Here is a 19,277-nt window from a genome sequence, read left to right as displayed (position 1 = left end):
ATTATATATATATATATATATTATATATATATATATATATATATATATATATATATATATATAGATATACGAGAGAGAGAGAGAGAGAGAGAGAGAGAGAGAGAGAGAGAGAGAGAGAGAGAGAGAGAGAGAGAGAGAGAGAGAGAGAGAGAGAGAGACACACACACACAGAAAGGAACCGGGTTATTTTACAACACAATATTACATGTTAATTACTAACCTGGACGTATGAATTAGGAGACCAGAGCCAGCATATTTACACTCTATACACAGTACACAAGTCTTCAAGTATATCTGCGTCGCTCACAGTACATTATTGTCATTACAATACCCGAAAGCTTTGAAAGGCAGTTAACCTAAACTACGAATAAAAAAATTTAAAAAATGTAATCTAACCATTTGTGGCTGGCCTGACATTTATAAATTTAATGCCATTTTGCTTCACTAGGTGGCGCTATATTGGATTTGCCACACAGCCCCCCAAAACAATACCAGAATTAGTAACAAGTTTTTCAACATATAACCTAAATTTGGTTTATATTATTTTAGGATGGTAAAGGGTTAACCAAGACTTTTAAACACACTTTCATTAACTGACACTGATCTTTCACCTTGAATTTTCACCACTACAAAAAAATACATTTACTTATTCTCTTTGACCAAATTCTGTATGCTAACAGAAAATTGAATACCAAAAAGCCAGTAATGGGAGAATACACCTGCTTTCCAGCCCCATTATCAAAGCATTAGCACCACCAGCGAAACCCAAAGGAATGCCGATCAAGAATGAAAATATCGGTCTATCCTTCTGTTATGATAATTCTTTGCTTGGTGGAGATTCTGTGCCATCGATAATGTGGACCAACGCCACAGGAATTCAGTAACAGGAAGTAATAGCAACCTTAAAAGTGATAATGTTGCTAGCCCAAATAAGATGTGGTCAGCACTCCTTAAATTATCACCAGCCCAGCCATTCTTGGAGCTTGTTTACATTAACATTACCTTAACAGTGTGAAGTATTAAGAACAAACTCCTTACTTGCTGTATCCATTGATTGAAAGTCTTGCATGTCAACAATGGCTGGATATGGATTGAACTAATAACAAAAAACATGTACGCCTTGTCTACAGCACTTTAAGATTTGTTTGTCTTTATGCCTATTGAACTTTGAGTGTAAATGCAGGACTTCAAAATCTGAGGAACTTTTGTACAGTGTTATAATGGCAATATCTGAGTTGATGTTAATTACTAATGCTATACTGTCAGACGGAATGCCACAAGTCTCAAGTGTGTAGTTAGGATTGCCACTTGGCACAATAATCTCAGGACACTAAGACAGACCAGTTCGCCTCTAAACCGCAAATTAATTATTCAACTTGTAAAGTGAGTGTGAATTGTGTGAACTGTTGCTAAATGAATTGAATTGTTGTTTTACTAACTAGTTACCAAAAGCACACACCTGCCTGGGGTGGGAATTACTTCCTAAGAGGATCCTTTCCATCAGACCCACACAGCTTGCCGATTTGCATTTTTGTCTGACTGGGTGGTACTGTGTGAAGCAGGAAGAAATGTTAAATAAATAGAAACGTAGCTACAGGTTAAACGAGTACAATGATGGAATTGCTCTATTTTGAGAAATTTCAAGCAATGTGATTTAATACATGTTATCATGATGCTCTCGGGAAAGAATTGCCAGCACAAACAACGAAATACATTTGCTTAAGCTGATCATGCAATTCACTCACTTCACCTGTTGATTAAAATCGGTTCATTTGTGGTTTAGAGGCAAGGTAAAAACCTGACCTGTGTTAGTGTCCTGAGATTATGGAGCCAGACGGTAACCCCATGTGTAGTGTCTACTGAAGTGACCTCATGAGGCTGCAATTTGACTTGGAAAGGCAATGGATGCAGCCGACAGTAAAATAATCTTAATTTATTCATAGAGTAAATTTAAAAAAACAAGCTTGCGTGTGAACTATGTGACCTAGATTTACAAATGCAGATAAAAATCAGAGGCACTTAACACATCCACAATAATAATGATGATGATGATGATGATGATGATATTATTATTATTAACAACAACAACATCCTAAAATAGTGCAACAAGTTCCAGAAGTTATTTTAAAACACTTCTAAAGGCTGCATTGGAGTCCCGATTGCACATCCTATTATTTTCAGTACAAAAGCTTGGCTTACATTTTGGTAAAGGAATGGCAAGATTTGAAGGATTAGGTCTCATCTTAAGGGTGGAAATTCAGCTCACCATTGTTGTTTACAAGAACAATAACAAAGGAAAGAGTTTACATTATGTACACGAAAGCCGAGCTGAGACTCTGCTAGGCTTTTTGATTTTCAAATTCTTTTGCAGCGGATTCTCTATGAACCATGGTTAAAAGGAGTGCAATGGTTTTAAAATCCACACTTAGGACCTCTACAAGTTGCTTCCAATTTCTTGTACCTACAGCAAGTTTTGTAGCACTGCAAAACCTGTATATCCTCATTTAAAACAAAAATAGACAAAGAACCAAAAGGCTTTTGGGACTAATAAAAACGGGACTAATGAAATGCAGCTCATGCTAAGAAGTCGGAATTGGGTTTTAAAAACTTTATCACTTCTACAAATCAGCTCTATCATGGAAATCTCAACTACATATACACAACTACTAATGTCATCTTCTGTGCCTAAAAAAAAGACGAGGGATATTTCAAATAATGGTAATCTTCATATATGTAATGTTAATCAGGGAAATTAAAGTAAAGACATTTTATAATTGAAATACCTGAATTTATATTTAAAGCATGCCAGACTTAAAATACAGAGGTTCATATCTCCTGCTTGACCTTGTATGTAGATTTAGGTTTGCAAAACTGTTTCAGGTACAGTAGTTTAACTAAAGACAATGGACATCACCACCAAGACTAGGGTAATACAAAAAAAATAAACAAATACAAAAATTTGATATTTTTTTCTCTTAAATAAATTAACAATTATATAAGGATACAGCATTTCAAACTCACTATTTCCTATCAATTTTTTTTTCTATTCTTTTTCTCAAGTCTTCTGTGCAGAATAAAATGATTTTGTCCTAAACGTTTCGTGCAAAACTTTTAAGTGACCCCTTTCTAGGGATCTGATCTTTATTGTTCAGTCAGAGACACAGTCCACAACATGGCTCCCCATACAGGACATTGCACTAATCCCAATCCCCCCTCCCCTCCCCTCCGAGAAGACTGGGCACCTTGGCACAACTGACTTTCACATGCAAGTGCCTTAGGGATTTGTGCAAGGAGTGGCAACTAGAAAACATCTGGCGAGCCACAAGACACTTAACTTGTGTTTGTCCATTGTTGCTTTACCCTGATGATGGCTTCTAACTATGGCCAGCCATGCATCTTTGTACCATCAGTAGTAACCAGTGTTGTAGAGAATTCAAGTCAGCTGGATAAGGTATACAAGTCTTGTAGGATTTTCACTGGTGGACGTACCAAGGATGCAAGAACGAACGTTACACATGTAGAAGGGAGTTGATGCTTAGCATTTGGCTAGCCCTTTGGATTTTTCACAGTTGGTAAAGAAAGGTATCTTCTACTAGAGGTATTCCCAGGACAGGTGAAGAGGCAAGGGGAGATACTAGGTGGCTCAAGGCATTAGGTTTATTGGCACCTCGGGTGTGTGGTACAGCAGGGATGAGATGGTGGAGGGGGTCACAATGGTAGCACTTTAGCCTTCTTGTCCTGGATTTGGTTCAGGACCTCGGCTGTGTCTTTGAGTAAGGCATCGAATATTCCGTCTGCCAGCTGCATCTTCACAAAGAGCTCGTCTTCATCGTAGTTCACCCACTGAGACTCCTCCTCATGCAGCTCTTGGACCTGCAGAGAGACACACCACAATTAGACATGAACCAAATCCACTCAGGGCCCTGGATTTTCTGAAATAAAATTCTTGAAAACAGTACAATAGGAACAAAGTATGTCAGTAACATCCATTCCACAATTAGAGCTGTCAGTGTGATGAAAAAGCTGATGACCGTGACAATCAGCAGTATGTACAGAATAATACAAATCAGAAATTAAATGTTTAATCAAAATTTGATAAGATGTATAGACATACCGACAGACACTCTCTGTGTCCCCAGAATATGATACACTCCAACGAATGCTAAAAAATGTTAATGCCAAGTTACATGATTACTGGTTTGCTAGATGTATGGACAACAGTCTTACATATGTATGGGCGTAGTGGGGGATAATCACTTCTAGCTAAAATTTGGGTTAGTTGAATCGGGTCTTGTTAGTAGTTTTCTCCAGTGCCATTTTACAAATGAGTGACCCCGAATGCTTTCTATTGTAGTTTAATCTACATGAGTATTTTTAGTAATATAATGTTACAAATCTTAGTTCAAACGCAAACTCAGCTCAATCATACCAAGATCTGTAGTGCGTACAAGTGCTTGTGCTGTATACACTACACTCATTCTACACTTAAAACATAAAACAAAGTCTTGTAATAAAAAGGGCATCTCTTATTTTAATGTTTCCTCCAACCTACAAAAGGGTACATTGTGTGTGTATGTATATAAATCTCCAGCACATTTCCCACTACTCCAATTGGGTCTGGGTGCATTGAAATGCCAGTGTAACATGACAAACACTTAATACTTCACAAGCTGTTTGAACTTGTTTTGACAGGCAATTGCATAGCACAACTTCTTGAAATGAAGACGGATTTACAACAGTTTTTCTGGGGGACAGTTCAAAGAAAGAGTGAGAATGGATTGTCACCAAACCTAGACAGATTCTGCTACTAGTTACCAAGTTTCAATCCACTTAGATAAGCAGTTCTCTAAATGAACAGTCTGGCAGACAGCTAGCTCCCCTGCACTGTATCAATATACTCATTATTATAAACTTGTTTTGTGTCCCTGCAGGAGCATTTTGGATAGAGGTTTCTACTCCACTATATCCCCTGCATTGGAACTCAACTAATAAGTCATCAGGAGTGGTATTTCTGGTTAAAACTCTAACTACTATTAAAAATTATATATTAAAGACAGCAGTGCTCTCTTCACCTACCAGAATGTGATCCACACGGTCCCGCTTCTTCCTCCCGAACTTCAGCATCTTCTGCCAGTCTGTTTTCTGGTGCTGGTCCTTCCTCAAGCCATACAGTTTAAGTACCTCTGCGCTGATGAAGGTCTGAAAAGTCAACACAAAACAATTCCTGGTAAGAGTTGAGAAATCCCAAGCAGGTGCCATCTACAACTCCTTTAATAATAATAATAATAATAATAATTTTTATAGAGAGCTTTTCATAGTGGACCACCATCACAAAGCGCTTTACAAGATAAAAGACTAGGGTGTGTGAACTATGCATCAGCTGCAGATTCACTTACAACAACGTCTCACCTGAAAGACAGAGCACAAGGTTAAGTGACTTTTATATTACCGTTTATTTAACCACTGGACCACACAGCCTCCTGCTATGGATTTCTTCAGACCCTGTAGATGCTCACAGATGCCTAACAAATTCAAAGCCCCCATACTAAGTTCTCATTCTTTCTGTAAGCTGTTACGTACCACAGGACTGTGGGGAGTCCTAATGCCTGCTGCATAGGAAGAAACTGTATTGAAGTGAAAAATATAGATATCTTAAATATTTTAATATTACAGTGATAATATACTTAAGAAAACATATAAAAAAGGCTTTATTACTGCTTCAAAAGGCTTTATACCTTCCTGGAATCTATACCGCTGTGTAAGGTCAATGACTCAGTTATCACACTTTGTTATTACACCAGTTTTACATATTCCTAATAATATTTCTGTATTAATTTCATTTATTATCCTATTACTCCTTTAAATGGACTATTTAACAATATATCATACAATTAGGGCAGGAGGCAAATAATGATTTACAGTAAAATGCAAACTAGGCAGGAAGGCACTTATTTGTACAGCACCAGAGCTATAAGAAAACAACCGAGGCTGTGTCATCAGAAAAGCCAACAATGCATTTTTGGAGAGCAGATGATAAATACTAGGCACAGTGCAGTAGAGAGTATTTTAAAACACAATCCAGTCTTCACAGACAACCGGCACAAAGGGTCCCAATGACAGCACAGCAACAGCAGCCTGAACCAAAAGACACATTCACTTCTAAATATTAAACGGGGCAAGGAGAAACCAAAGCACTTAACTATAACTGGAGGATGCATCACATGTACTTGAGACAACAGGCGCCCATGCTTGTATAAAATCCTTGACTCAATTTTCTGATTTAGAAACTAAACCTTTATAAATGATTTAGAGATCTAGTTTAAGTTCTTCCAAGCATATCAATCTGTACAAGCAAATTCTAGTGAAGAGTCAGAGAAACCCAGGAAACCCGATGTGCACAATAGGCCAGTTTTAAACCGTGCCTAATAACCCAATGATGTGTATCAAAATCACCACCTATCACGTAGTGGGCTAACCTGTTGTAATGTATATTTAAGTTTGGTTTCAGTTTAATTTACACCAATATAAACTGAATCTCCAGAATATATTTGTTTGACAATATACACTACAGCTCAGACTTATTGGAACATGCTGTTTGAATACAGATTGGTCGAGGGGCTGTGCAGTACATTACAGTGTGTTTGCATCGAAAGAGGAATCACAACCATTCAGCAATCCACACACCACCTCATTTACTGTCCCACGTAAAAAGCACTGTTAATAGGAAAGTAAATATCTCAGTTTAACAGTCACAGTAATAAACGGGACTGTTAGGTGCTGATGAGTTTGTGCCAAAAACTGAGCCAATAACAACGATTTATAGCAGCGCAAAACAAAAGCAATCATTGTCATTCTGGATAAGAATTAAAAACACACAAGACAATACTACATGACTATATTGACTATTCATTTAGTAATTTCAAAATTATTATTTAAAAGGCCGAAAAACATCATTTTATGAGTAAAGGCAACTATAAAGGAAACTGATCATTGTAAATGCAGTGAGGTCAGTAATAAACTGACTCCACTGTGATTTAGCAGTTGGTTAAAAAAATTTAACAACAATGCTGGATTGTAAATAAATATTTTAAAAAAACAAGCAAAAAAAAGTGACAGTAAGAGCTGACAAATCCGAGAGACGGGAAATTGTTAGGTAAGACCACCACTGCGCTTTTACTTCACCCATGTTCCGACAAGGCTTTCCAGCACACACTGCTTAACTGGTACAGTAGGTGGGTTCACTTCAGACAACACAGGTATTCACCACCACTGGGCAGGTCAGTGGGTTGCTGAGCAGCATTCCCTCTAAGCTTTTTAGATACTGAAAACTTGCCGTTTTGACTGAGAAAGGGTAAATTATCAGTGAGAAACCTCTGGCCACGCATTAACCCTTTAAATATATTTTTTGTTGCATTATACAATTTTGAAACAATATTCCAACACAAGTATCTCAACAATATTACAATTTACTTTAAATTTAAACAAGACATTTATTATGGCTCTGCCTTTACATTTAATGTGGCTCTGATTTTGAATCCTCCTCTGATCCTATGTAGCCCTGTCAGTTATCATAGACAGACTACATGCTTAACTGGTGGCCTGCATATAATTGCTTTACACTACTGCATAAAACACTGGCATCTGCGCTGACTTCAGTTGTAACCACCTTTTGGGCTACTAATTGTTCCATCGCTGGGAATAATATTTAGCGTTTTACTGGCATTATAATAATAGCCAGGATAAAATATGAAACACTGATAAAGGCGTGTTGACTGACTCGTTGCTCTAAAACAGGTTCACTGCTATATATTACCCGATTGTAATTTAAATAGCGCACCTTTTAATGTAAAAGCATAATTAATCCTCTCAATTGTTTCTTTCCTAATTCTGCAGTGTTATTTGCAAGATTTAAAACGAGTCGTGTCTCCAGACAGAATGTCTTTATGAAACCAACGATGTGTAAGTGTAGTGACTACATCTTTTACACAGTAAAATGATCAATTTCCTTTAAGGATTATATAGCTAGAAAAATAATTTTGAACTCATTTCTTCGTCGTCAGAAAACATAACTCAACTGATAAACAGCCATGGTTTAAAATTTTTAATTATAGCTTCATTAAAGGCAGGTAGCATGGAAAGAAATAAACTAAACAATAATTAAATACGCAATTAATTTAGCTTCCTTACTTCGGGAAAGCTCCGCCCTTAGTACATTAGGTCGTAGTTTTTCAGCATAGAAGAATGCAGTGCTTTGCCATTGTGGCCATTTATTTGCTTTCTTATTCTCTACGTGTTTATGACTGTCTATCATTTAATGGTATTGACTCGTACACGAGCACACAAACTACAGCAGAACTAAGAATACTATCGCACCATTCTCATATAATCAGATTTTTTTTAACTGTCTTACTGAAACATTGCTTGTTTTTCTTCGTTGATGCAGCAGCCATGTTGAGTTTCAGCAGAGACATGGAGTGAAGTCACATGATGAATAAACACGCAAAAAAATAAATAAATAATGGCCATGGTATGTCTTCTTCAATTACTATACTTAATGTGTATTTTCAACTACCGTGCTGATTTACATTTTTACCAGTTACAAAACGCTTGAGATGATTTCTGAAATGATCGTTTTTTTAAAAGGGAAATAAAACAAAAACCGTCAGTGTGAGTTTTGTGATTTTCATTTATGTTTACTGGAGTATTTATACTTCTAAATATTGCTGGAAGACTGTGATTCACTGATTTTAGTATCCAATTATATGACGAGTTAAAAACTAAAGTTAATAAGCAGCACTCTCTAGTTTTCGAATGACGTTTCATGTCACGTGATCCTAATCGCGTGTCTCGAGCTGGTGGCCAGGCAAGCCGTAACTGATTCACTTAAAGCGGTTTCAGACCTTAAAAATTGTTTAGTTTGCTTTTACGAAAAAATGGTGAACACTTGTGTAGTTATTGGATGTTGCAGTAGGCAGGGACGAGACAACGTTTCATTTTATAGGTTGCCGAAGGTCATACAATTGCAGGGAGAAAAAATAAGATATAATGCAATGAGGATTAGGCAAGTGGCTAGCTAATATATCAAAATGGCAGACCTGAAGGAGTCTACCTACTTGTCCTCAAGAGTATGTTCACGACATTTCATTTTAGGTGTGTTACTTTTACCGCATTACTGAATAGTTAACAGAAGTTATTTGAAATGTCCTGTTCCACAAATATAATATAAACAAGTTACCGTAATACATGAATATAAATTGAGCAACATACATATTTTTAATGATTAAATACCTTAATATAGTAGTATTTTTTTTATATAAATACCTCAATATAACAAGAATTATGTTTGATTTTGAAGCACGCAGAATGCAGTGTTCTTGCAGTGGATTAGAAGAGATAATTGCACGTCCTGGCTCCATCTTTGCTCAGAAATAGCATACAGAAATTGATTACCAATTATATGTATCTTTGCAATATATATTTCCTTAGATGATTCATCTAATTTCCTAATCGTGAGAAAATGCTGCCGTTTCCGACATTATTCAATGATGTGTATCTGTAAAATTCACACGAGCCCACCAACATTGCCGCCGTCTCTGTTAGAAACGGTTGCTAGGTGATTAATGACGTCATCGAAAACTATCTATAGAGGCAGAATCGCCAGATAGGCAGTTGCCAAAATCTCAAAAAGGGCCTAGAAATTGCACTTTTTAAATAGATCAGGTGCATACAATTGTTACTGTTTTTTTTTTTTTTCTGTTGAGGTACCTAAAATCATGTTATACCTATTTTGGTTTTACAAAAGTTGCACATTAATTAGATACAAGGGATCAGATTTTGACACTTTTCAGGCTGATTTTCAAAAGGCGCAAAAATAAGAACCAGATCACAAAGTGATTTTTAAAACCAGATTTGGGTCACTGAGTGTATAGGTTTCAATGAGCTTACATAAAATGAGTCATATCAACTTGTTCAACCTTTAAATGTATAAATATAATGACTTTGTTACAGAAATCTTACTTTAAAAATCACTTTGCGACTGTTCTTAACTTTTACCTGCTTTGAAAATTGTGATCATTTACAATAGTTTTCAATTTGCAAACTTAAAATATTTTCTATATAGTTACTGTGGGGGTTGAATAATAATTGCAGATTCCAAATTGGGGAAAAAAAAATTGCTGATTTAAAAAAAAAAAAAGCATTTAATATTAATCTTCATCACTGTCACTTCCACTCTCTGCCACTACTTTTTTTCTGTGTGGGTAAATTTGTACAGTTTGTGCAACCACACAGGTCTGTGCATGGAAGATTCTGTCTCTACAAGAACACCTGCTCTTGCCATCACATGCTGATTTTTTACATCCACAGTGGACTAGTTCTAAAATATCCTCGCAAGATGGCTTTCCTTCCATCCAGTGGATGATCAGTTCCCCATCTTTCACTTTCCAACCATAGCAAGGAGGGGGTGGAGCTTTAATTTGTGAGAGAAGGCTCCGGCCATAAATTGCTGCCTGATAGTTTGCACGTTTCAGGTGTAAAAGTAATGCATCCTCGTTTGGTGGAAGTGTAGTAACATTTTTAAAGTGCTAGCAAAAGACATTGTACCTAGCAAGATTTACATCTTGCCCACTCTGGTTGTACAACAAACAAACAAACAAACTCCTTGAGGGATGACAAGTTTTCCAAATCAAGATCAAAGTTCTCTTCAAAAGCTTGCATTGCTTGGCAAACTGATGGGACTTCTTCCATTATTTTTGTAGGCCTTTTTTTCCCTTTGCCTGCAAAAGCACTTACACTGTCACGGCCTGTAACACAGTGCAAGCCAATGAGCGCGTCTATCTTAGCAGGCCCTAGGGCGTTTGCAATAGAAGTTAAGCAGAGTGTCCTCTGTTTCTCATTCGTTCCATTGTGTATGATTATAGTTGCTTTGATCTTGTATGAGAGGCCAATTCCTATGATGGCTACATCTGTGTCTGGACTCTGAACAGTTACAGAGCAAAGGTCATCTGCTGCAGAAGCATGAGCTGCATGAAGCCAAAGACGTTTGTCAGCTTCTTCATGGTCAGTCTTCTGTATTCTGTATTCTGTAACTGTCACAATACCATCTGGCAACGGTGTCTAAGGTGATGTCGGCATGGAACTCAGAGGGAAAGACATCACCAGCAACATCCGTGCATTAATTCGAAGTGCAAGGCAAAACAGGTGAGCAACTGCAGATCTCAACCTGGGGCGTGAGCAGCCAGTTTCATCAAAAATGGTCCGCCAAGAACACCACAGAGCGGAATACCATAGTCAGGTTGCAGTGCACAAACCACTCATCACACCTGGCAATGCATGTTTGCGAGTCCAGTGGTGCAAAGAGCACAGGCAATGGACTACCAAGCAGTGGAGAAATGCGATATGGTCAGATGAATCATCCTTCACCGTGTTCTTGACAAATGGGCGCGTGTATGTGTGGCACCAAACCTAAAGAACTCTAAAGCCTTGAGTGCTTGGTTCCAACAGTGAAGGGTTCTGGTTCTGGGGTGCATTTTCCTGGCATGGTTTGGGTGCACTCATTCCCTTAGAAGGCAAGGTCAATGCTAATCGTTACTTAATGGTCCTGAGTGATCATTTTCACCCCATGTTGCAGCATTTCTTTCCTGCCGGGAGTGTGCTCCCACCCACTGAGCATGTGTGGTCGCCCTGTGGTTTGATGAGCATGACACTGATGTTATTCATATGTCATGGCCTTCTCAGTTACCAGATCAGAACCCAAATAGAGCATTTATGGGATAGTCTGGATTGACGCCAGTTGCAGCGTTTTCCATCTCCATCAACCGGTGCGAGTTGATTGACTTTCTCGTGGAAGAATGGTGCCGCATCCTTCCTACAGAATTCCAGATGCTGGTAGACTATGCCATGGTGCATACAAACCGTACTGGTCGCACGTAGTGGCCCAACGCCCTATTAAGTGACTAAATTGGTGTTTCATTTTTTTTGTCCACTACCTGTACATCCAACCACCTCCACTATGTCCCTTCTGTGGGATATGAAATCAAGCAGTGGACAATAAATAGAGGATACAACATGAACATTCATAGAGTACCATAGTTATTCCATGAATGAGGACAGTCAAATAACCTGGATAAGCCTCCTAGTGAAATAACCACAGATTATGAACTTTCATGAAGTATTCTTTACATAACAAGCAGGTCTGAAAAGTAGGAGGTCCACTAAGAACAATATTCACCACAGACTTAGAAAGTGATTCTATGCTACATATCTAAACATTGCTGTATAAATGTGATTATTAGTACATATGAACAGAATCCCCAATATCAATATAGCCCATTATTAATTATCATTTTATCTGATTACACGTTGTACAAAAGTAGCCTATCAGGACCATCACATCATTTAAACTTATAATCAATACTACTATCTGTATGATAGTGTTCAAATTGATTCTTGTCCCCAGCATCTATTTACATCAGCACCATCAGATGTTATTACACATGCCTACTGCTGTATGGATTGGTCTGCCTTACCTTGATTTCTTTGATGTCGTTTGGGTTCTTCACTCTCCTGTAATAGGAGGAGTTCATGCGGCTGGGTTTCATCCACTGTGGCTGGTTAGTGTTGGGATCCTCAGCAAAGATCTCCTGGAAGATCTGGCGGGTCAGGTCAAACACAGCCTATAGAAGAGACAAGAGTTCAGAAGACAGGTTACCTTATGTGCCACAATCATGCTCTTGGTGTGTAACAACATTCTTCAATAGTTCAGCCTTCTGTGTACTCAGAAAGCTGCCCAGTTCATTAACATTGCTGACTGTAGACATAAACAACTCCCCCCATCCCTTGAAACCTACCGGCCCATCACAGACAAACAGGCATGTCTCGGTCACTACTTGTAAAAGTAGGAAGTAACAATATATTCAAGCTTTGTTGTTATAGCTTAAGTGCACTTAAGTCAGTAACATGCATGCCCCCCCTCCCAATCCGTACATTAAAAATGAGACCATCAGTATCATAAAAAAGTAGACCAACATCCAACATTAAGTATTATCACAATTATATAAGCTTCCACAATCTCTTACTGGGGGATGAGTAAGAAAGTCCTTGTTTAACACATACCCTTTTGTAGCTGTGCTTGCTGATACTGTCGATGTCCTGTCCCTTGCTATCATTGCCCAGGTAGTGTGCCGGGGCGCTGGCATCCTGCACACTGTGACCGAGGTCCTGCCACTTCCAGAGCTCCTCCGCAGCCTCGTGAACCAGCCTCTCCACCTCAGGAACGTTGTGCGGGACGACCAGCAGGGGCTCCTCCCTGGGTTTCAGTGGCGGGAGCGCGGGACGTCCCGAGGGCTTGGGCTGGTCCCCCACAACCTGCCCTGGTCCCTCCTGCTGTTTCTGTTTCTGCTGCTCCTTGCGGGAGCTGAGGCCAAAGTCCTCGTCAAACCAGTCCTGCTCATCCCCCAACACATCTAGCAGCTCCCGGCTCAGCTCCAGCTCCGCTAGCCGCTTGGCCAACTCCTCTTGACCGCTGGCACCAAACACAGGGCTCTCCTGGGGGACAGAAGCACAAGGGACCATATGGAAAATACTGAGAATCTGCTGGAACATTTTTGAAATAAGTACTGACTGTGAGAAAGTCATGATATAGTGTTCAGCAATGAAAGTTAAATAAACATTGTGTGATTAAACTATTTCTGAAACAGAGCTAACCCATTTAATAACAAACAGACTGAGGTGACTATTTTTATTTGTTTAAAGTACCCAAACTCATGTGTCGTTCAAACAACCCTCTTCAGGAGAATATTAAAGTAGTGATGTAATCTAAAAGAAATTACAGACTTCAGACATGATACACGAAACTCAACTTGCGTACAATTAACAAAATACAAAATAAAACAAATTGAAAATTAAACTTAATTTAAACCCCTTTGTGCATTAAGTCAACTCACTGGTCTGGGGCAGAGTTCTGGAGATGAAGGCTCTTCCTTCTCTTCCTCCTCCTCTCCCCCCAGCAGACCCAGCACGCTGCCTGTCAATCCATCGTGTGCCAAGCGTGGTTGCACAGGAAGCTTGGGAGTCGATCCGTCTGCCAGTTCACCGCTCCCTGCTACATTTGCTGCCGCGATTTTCTCATTGCGAAATGCTTTGATTTCCTGCAACTGCCTGACAGCGTCGTTCACAAAGCTCCCTAGGAGTCTGTCAGCAAAAGCACTGGCTTTCTCCTCGGTCTGTTTCATTTCATTTGCAGGCTCTTCCTCAAGGGCCACTGGAGGTTTGAACTGGGGCTCCAGGTGGTCCTTCTCTCTTGTCAGATGATCTAGCAGTGGTGTAGACCAAGGCTTCTCTACCTGCTCTGCACACTCTGGCTTACTCTTGATCTCTGGTGTCAGAGTGTCTTCTGGGACGAAGTTAGGCATCTGTTTGTTGGCTTCATTCAGAATCAGATTGCTGTCCTTAACACTTGACTTGTTGTTTGAATCTAACTCATTAGCAAAGGATTTCACACATTCTGGAGTTTTCCTGATGATTTCTTGCAAGTTTGTAATTAAAATCTCAGTCTGGTGAATGGTATCTTCACTTCCAATTTTGTCTTGTGGTGCTTGATCCTGAGATTGCTTCTTAGCTTGGTGTTCCTTTGGTTCTTGTTCAACCGACTTGGGTTCCTCTTCCTCCTCCTTTTCTGCCTCGCCTTTGCAATGCCACTCTGACTGGTCGTCAAAGAAAGAGTCTTCATCTTCAGTCGTGTCCATATAGATCTCAAATTTCTCAGGCAGCCGGGAGATCTTGTGAGGAGGAGCGAAGATGCCGTGCTGTTCCTGGCACTCAAAGTAAACCACTCCGTCGTAAGTCCCATTGTTGCTCCCTTCAGATTTGTCCAGTTCGACTCCAGCCCAATACCCATTGGCAAATTTGGTTTTCCCTTTGAAGCGGAGAGTGCCTGGCTGCACATTGCTCACCAGAACCCTATCCCCCACAGTGAAGTCAGGAAGCAAGTCTGAATCGCGGGGTCCAGAAGGTGGAGTGAGAGATGGGGAAGTGTTAGGGGATGGCACTGGAGTAGCTGCTTCTTGCTCTCCATCACTCCGCTCCTTACCTTTGTAATCTTCTGTCGGGGATCTTATTTCCAACAGTCTCTCAGAGGAGTGGAAGCTGCCACAAGAGGAGAAGGACTTCTCACTCAGTTGTTCGCTGATCTCTTCTTCACTGCCTTCTGCAGGTGACCTGACCTGGCTCCTCTCCAACATCAGCAAGGGTTCTTCCTGCTTGGACTCTGGTTTGGCAGTGGAGCTAGTGTGCGAGTTTTTACAGTTCTCGCTATAGGATGCTTTCCTGGGAGAATAGCCAGAGGAGGACTCAAAATCATCCCTGTAGCTCATGACATGGGGCACTTCATTCTGCTCAGGGACTGAAGGTTCCTTTTCTGGTGAAGACATGTCAAAGTCTGTAGAGTAAGACTGCTCTCTCTTCGGGGATTGCTCACGATTGCCAACAATATCCAATTTTACACTTTTAACTGAATCAATGGAGTGCTCACTTCCAACTTCCTCCAGCTCCTCTTCTACCTCTTCTTTTGAGTCTTTTCTCACATCTTGTAGACCCACTGCCTCCTTAGTCAGGTCCATCTGTCCATAGGTGCTAGAAGATGCAACCTCCTTCATAGAAGATCTTTCTTCATGAGGGGTTAGCCTCCCAAGGTTGAGCTGGAAAAGCTGCTGGCCGTCCTCTGTCTCCGATTCTTCAGCTTTGAGGTGCTCTAGTTCCTCCAGGATATCAGATCTTTGACTGGAGACCACACTGTCATCTTCGGAGACTTCCTCCTGCCTGCTAGCTGGTAGCTCAGGAATCCTGTTGCCATCAGGTACGTCCCTGTGATCCGGAGACAGCGACAGACTTTCCAGGATATCGGCAGACTCTTGCCTGGACCTGTCTGGGAATTTGAGGGCTGGAGAGGGGGAAGCAGAGGGCTCATTGGATCGAACATCCCCTTCAGCACATTTGTTATCGCTTGTGGTGCTTGACAATTCAACATTTTCTAAAAGAAATGTAAAACAAGCCTGTGAGTATATCACCAGAGACATGAGTAGATATTATTCTAATTTAATGTAAAAATGTAATTGTAATTAACCAGGTTTCATCACAATTATATAGCAGTTAACATTATATGTAAACATTATTGATATGTACCGTGCTCTACACTGGACTCTAGAGATGATCTCGGCTTTGCCGACTCAGTCACAATCTTCCAGTTCTTTCTTGTTTCAGGGCTGAAATAGGAAACAGAATAATAATACAGGGGCTATTTTTACATGCATTATTGTATTCACATCCCGAGACCCTGAACCTACAGTAAGACCAGAAGAGAATGATTCAACGGTGATAGGACAGAAACTAATTATTCACACTGCTACCCTAAGTTCTGATATCCTAAGTATTACAAAGCATACTATTTAGGTTTAATATGTAGCTCCTTCCAAGTACACCCATTCTAAATACAGTCAATTCCCATTAAAATGAACTCTGACATGACGAATTTCCTGATACAACAAATTATTTACATGGTCCTGGCCAAATTTAGCAGTCGCTTATTGTAAATAATACAAATTCACTTAACACAAATTTTCTTTTGGTGTGAATAGTTTGAGCCCTATCAATGCAATTTCACATCACACATCAATGCAATTTCCATGAATCAGCGTGAAAACTTGCATTATCCTTGCAAGCAAAAGTGTAGGTGTTGAAAGCAGTAGATAATGCACCAACATACAAGAAAAATAAAATATGTTTCTGCAGATTTTAGCATTCCCGCAAACAGTTTGTCAACCATTCTGAAAATCTGGTGTACATTAATACAGGCTTATGAACAGCTAACTGTGGATGCAAGTCGTCAGCGTTTCCGATTTGTTCAATACCTGATGTTGAAGACGAGCTGCTTTTGTGGTTTAAAAATGCCTGATCAGAATGGGTCATGCAGGTTTCAGGTGCAGTTCATTTACAATGTATACTTTAAAAGTGAACTTACAACTACTTTCAATAAAGTGCACAGCACTTTTAGATTTATAATTTGCTAAAGTGTTATTGTAACTTCAATAAAAACTGACAGTATGTACTTTTTTGCTGGTCATTTAAAATTCTTATTAATGAGAACTGGCCGTATCCAAACTATCAGAATAACTATATAAAATAATTTTTGATTTCGCAAAGCCATATGTAAGTTGTATTTGTTTATTAATAATTATCTTCAAACCAGTCAGATGTTTGGATACTAGATAAATGGATACAACAGATATTATAGCACCACTGTATTTTGCAATTTAAAATAGAAATGTGAAACCTTTGGGGAGGGATACTATTGTGAATATGCTCAAATAAAAGTGTGTGCGATTTGCAAATACATTTACAGTGCTGCACAAAACACGACGTAAGTTGCATGTACCTGTATCTTTTTACCGCTACAATGTCCATTACCCGAGTTTAGATCAACTCTTGAACCAAAAACTTACAACAAAAGCAAACCTGTTCTTTTGTTACATTAGTTTTTCAAAAGAAAAACACAATATTGCATGATGTTCAGTAAACCACAATGTGTGGCAATATTTAAACTGATACAAATTGTGTTATGTATATGCGCAGTAGTGTGACAGCATTCTTTCAGACAAGTTACACTACTTATTTCCAACCAGTTAGAAATGCAGTTTAATGAAAAAACAAGATGCTTAATATTTTTGCTTTGTTGGCTACCTACTTTTGACAACTTAGACTTCTTTCACATACCTGTGAAGGGTTGGCGGTTTGACCCTGGGTTTCTCGGGGACAGAGGAAGGTGTTTTGATCTGGGGTTTGGTTGTTTGTGAGGTATTCAGTTCCTTATTGAGCTCTGCTTTAGTCTTTTCAATGAAGTCATCATACGACTGGGGAACAGGGGGAGAAAATGAATAAGTGCTATATTACTGTCCCAATCAGAAGTATCTAAAGGCAGGTCTTACTGCTCTAGTTGTGTCCATACATACAACATGCTGACCTAATACCCTTTATTATACCAACAAGTGCAATGCTGCTGCAGCTTTAAGAGCTTATCAACGGGAATCAAGAATTCCACAAGGCCCTTGCAGTGATGATGCTCTGATCAGCTGTTTAAAACATCCTGCCAGGCATGGATCACTGAAGCAAACGGAAACACCACTGAACGGCATGGGCACTGAAACCTCTGAATGATGTGAAACAGCACCCTCTATGGCCAGCCACAGTGGGAGTTGCAACAAATTGGAGCACATCGTGTGGCATGCAGCCTTATATTCTAATAGACACTGAATAAGCTGATTTACCCAAAGAACCAATTTTAATACCTGGTAGTAGTTTCAAATACAATGTTATACTAAAGTGGTGTAAACAAGAATCCAATGATTTTCTAAACTTTTATTCCAGCCATGGGCCAAAAAAGGCCTTTGTACACCCTCTACCTGTGTGACTATTGGATGTTCTTTCCTCAATGAGGTTTTGACCCAGATGATAACCTCCGTGTTTAATGCCCCTCTGCTGGCTGTTCTCAGGACTGACCTCAAGCTGCTTGAGCAAGCTGGCCTCCTGAGCCTTCAGCCTCTCCTTCTGCCTGTTCTTCTGCTCCCTCTTTAGCTGCTGCACAATGTGCTTGCGCTGCCGCAGCTCCCCCTTGAGCGCGCGGATACGGCTCTCGATGTCGCTCTGCTCTGACATTGCTTCTGCAGGAAATGGTGAAGGGAGGATTTTAAAAAACGTGACCTCTGTAATCAGACTGTATATAGTATATATCACACTATGCAGTTAACAATGCAATGACACAAGTTTATATAAAACGGTTTTGTCGCCACGCAAACATTCCCAAAATGTTGCTTTTCTGTTTACAGCAGGCAATGTTAGCATAAAATACCATAATGCAGCACACATTTAAAAGATGAGATTCAACAGCTCCATTTAAAAAATAAAAGCCATATTCATAAAAGCTTGAATGTTAGTGCTCAGTTGAATGCTTTCTCAATATGAAAAAAACATTAACCTTGCACACTTAAGTGAGCACCAACACTATGGCCATTATCCTGTAAAGCTGAACGTTGGTTTCTACATCAGTCTTCTGTACGCTGATGCCATGTGATTTAACAAGAATTTCTACTAGTTAAAATAAACTCTGTTAAGTAAACATTTTCTGTGCACATAAACTGCACTTTCAATTCACATGTAAAACACATAAAAAAATGAAGGCCGGCTGATCAAGATTACTGAAATTTCCTGCAAAATTGACATAAGATATT

The 19,277-nt window shown here is 39.4% G+C and overlaps 1 protein-coding gene across 8 annotated transcripts in view; it reads right to left on the bottom strand.

Annotated features, from left to right (window-relative positions):
- Positions 1–1,913: 1,913 nt before the first annotated feature.
- cep350 (centrosomal protein 350) overlaps positions 1,914–19,277 on the bottom strand; it is an 82,972-nt gene continuing 65,608 nt past the window's right edge. For 7 of the 8 annotated variants that reach the window (XM_041278051.1, XM_041278057.1, XM_041278052.1 and 4 more), the window contains 8 exons: positions 18,550–18,710; positions 17,767–17,903; positions 16,180–16,259; positions 13,944–16,027; positions 13,114–13,545; positions 12,528–12,674; positions 5,077–5,199; positions 1,914–3,873 (listed from right to left, as the gene is read on the bottom strand). In XM_041278051.1, the coding sequence (XP_041133985.1) occupies positions 3,709–3,873; positions 5,077–5,199; positions 12,528–12,674; positions 13,114–13,545; positions 13,944–16,027; positions 16,180–16,259; positions 17,767–17,903; positions 18,550–18,710 (3,329 nt within the window). In that variant the 3' untranslated portion in view covers positions 1,914–3,708. The remainder of the gene's footprint in view (positions 3,874–5,076; positions 5,200–12,527; positions 12,675–13,113; positions 13,546–13,943; positions 16,028–16,179; positions 16,260–17,766; positions 17,904–18,549; positions 18,711–19,277) is intronic. The other variant, XM_041278056.1, reaches the window with a different exon arrangement.

This window comes from Polyodon spathula, chromosome 18, assembly GCF_017654505.1.
Source record: "Polyodon spathula isolate WHYD16114869_AA chromosome 18, ASM1765450v1, whole genome shotgun sequence".
NCBI lineage: Eukaryota > Metazoa > Chordata > Actinopteri > Acipenseriformes > Polyodontidae > Polyodon > Polyodon spathula.
This window is presented reverse-complemented; position numbering and strand designations above follow the sequence as displayed.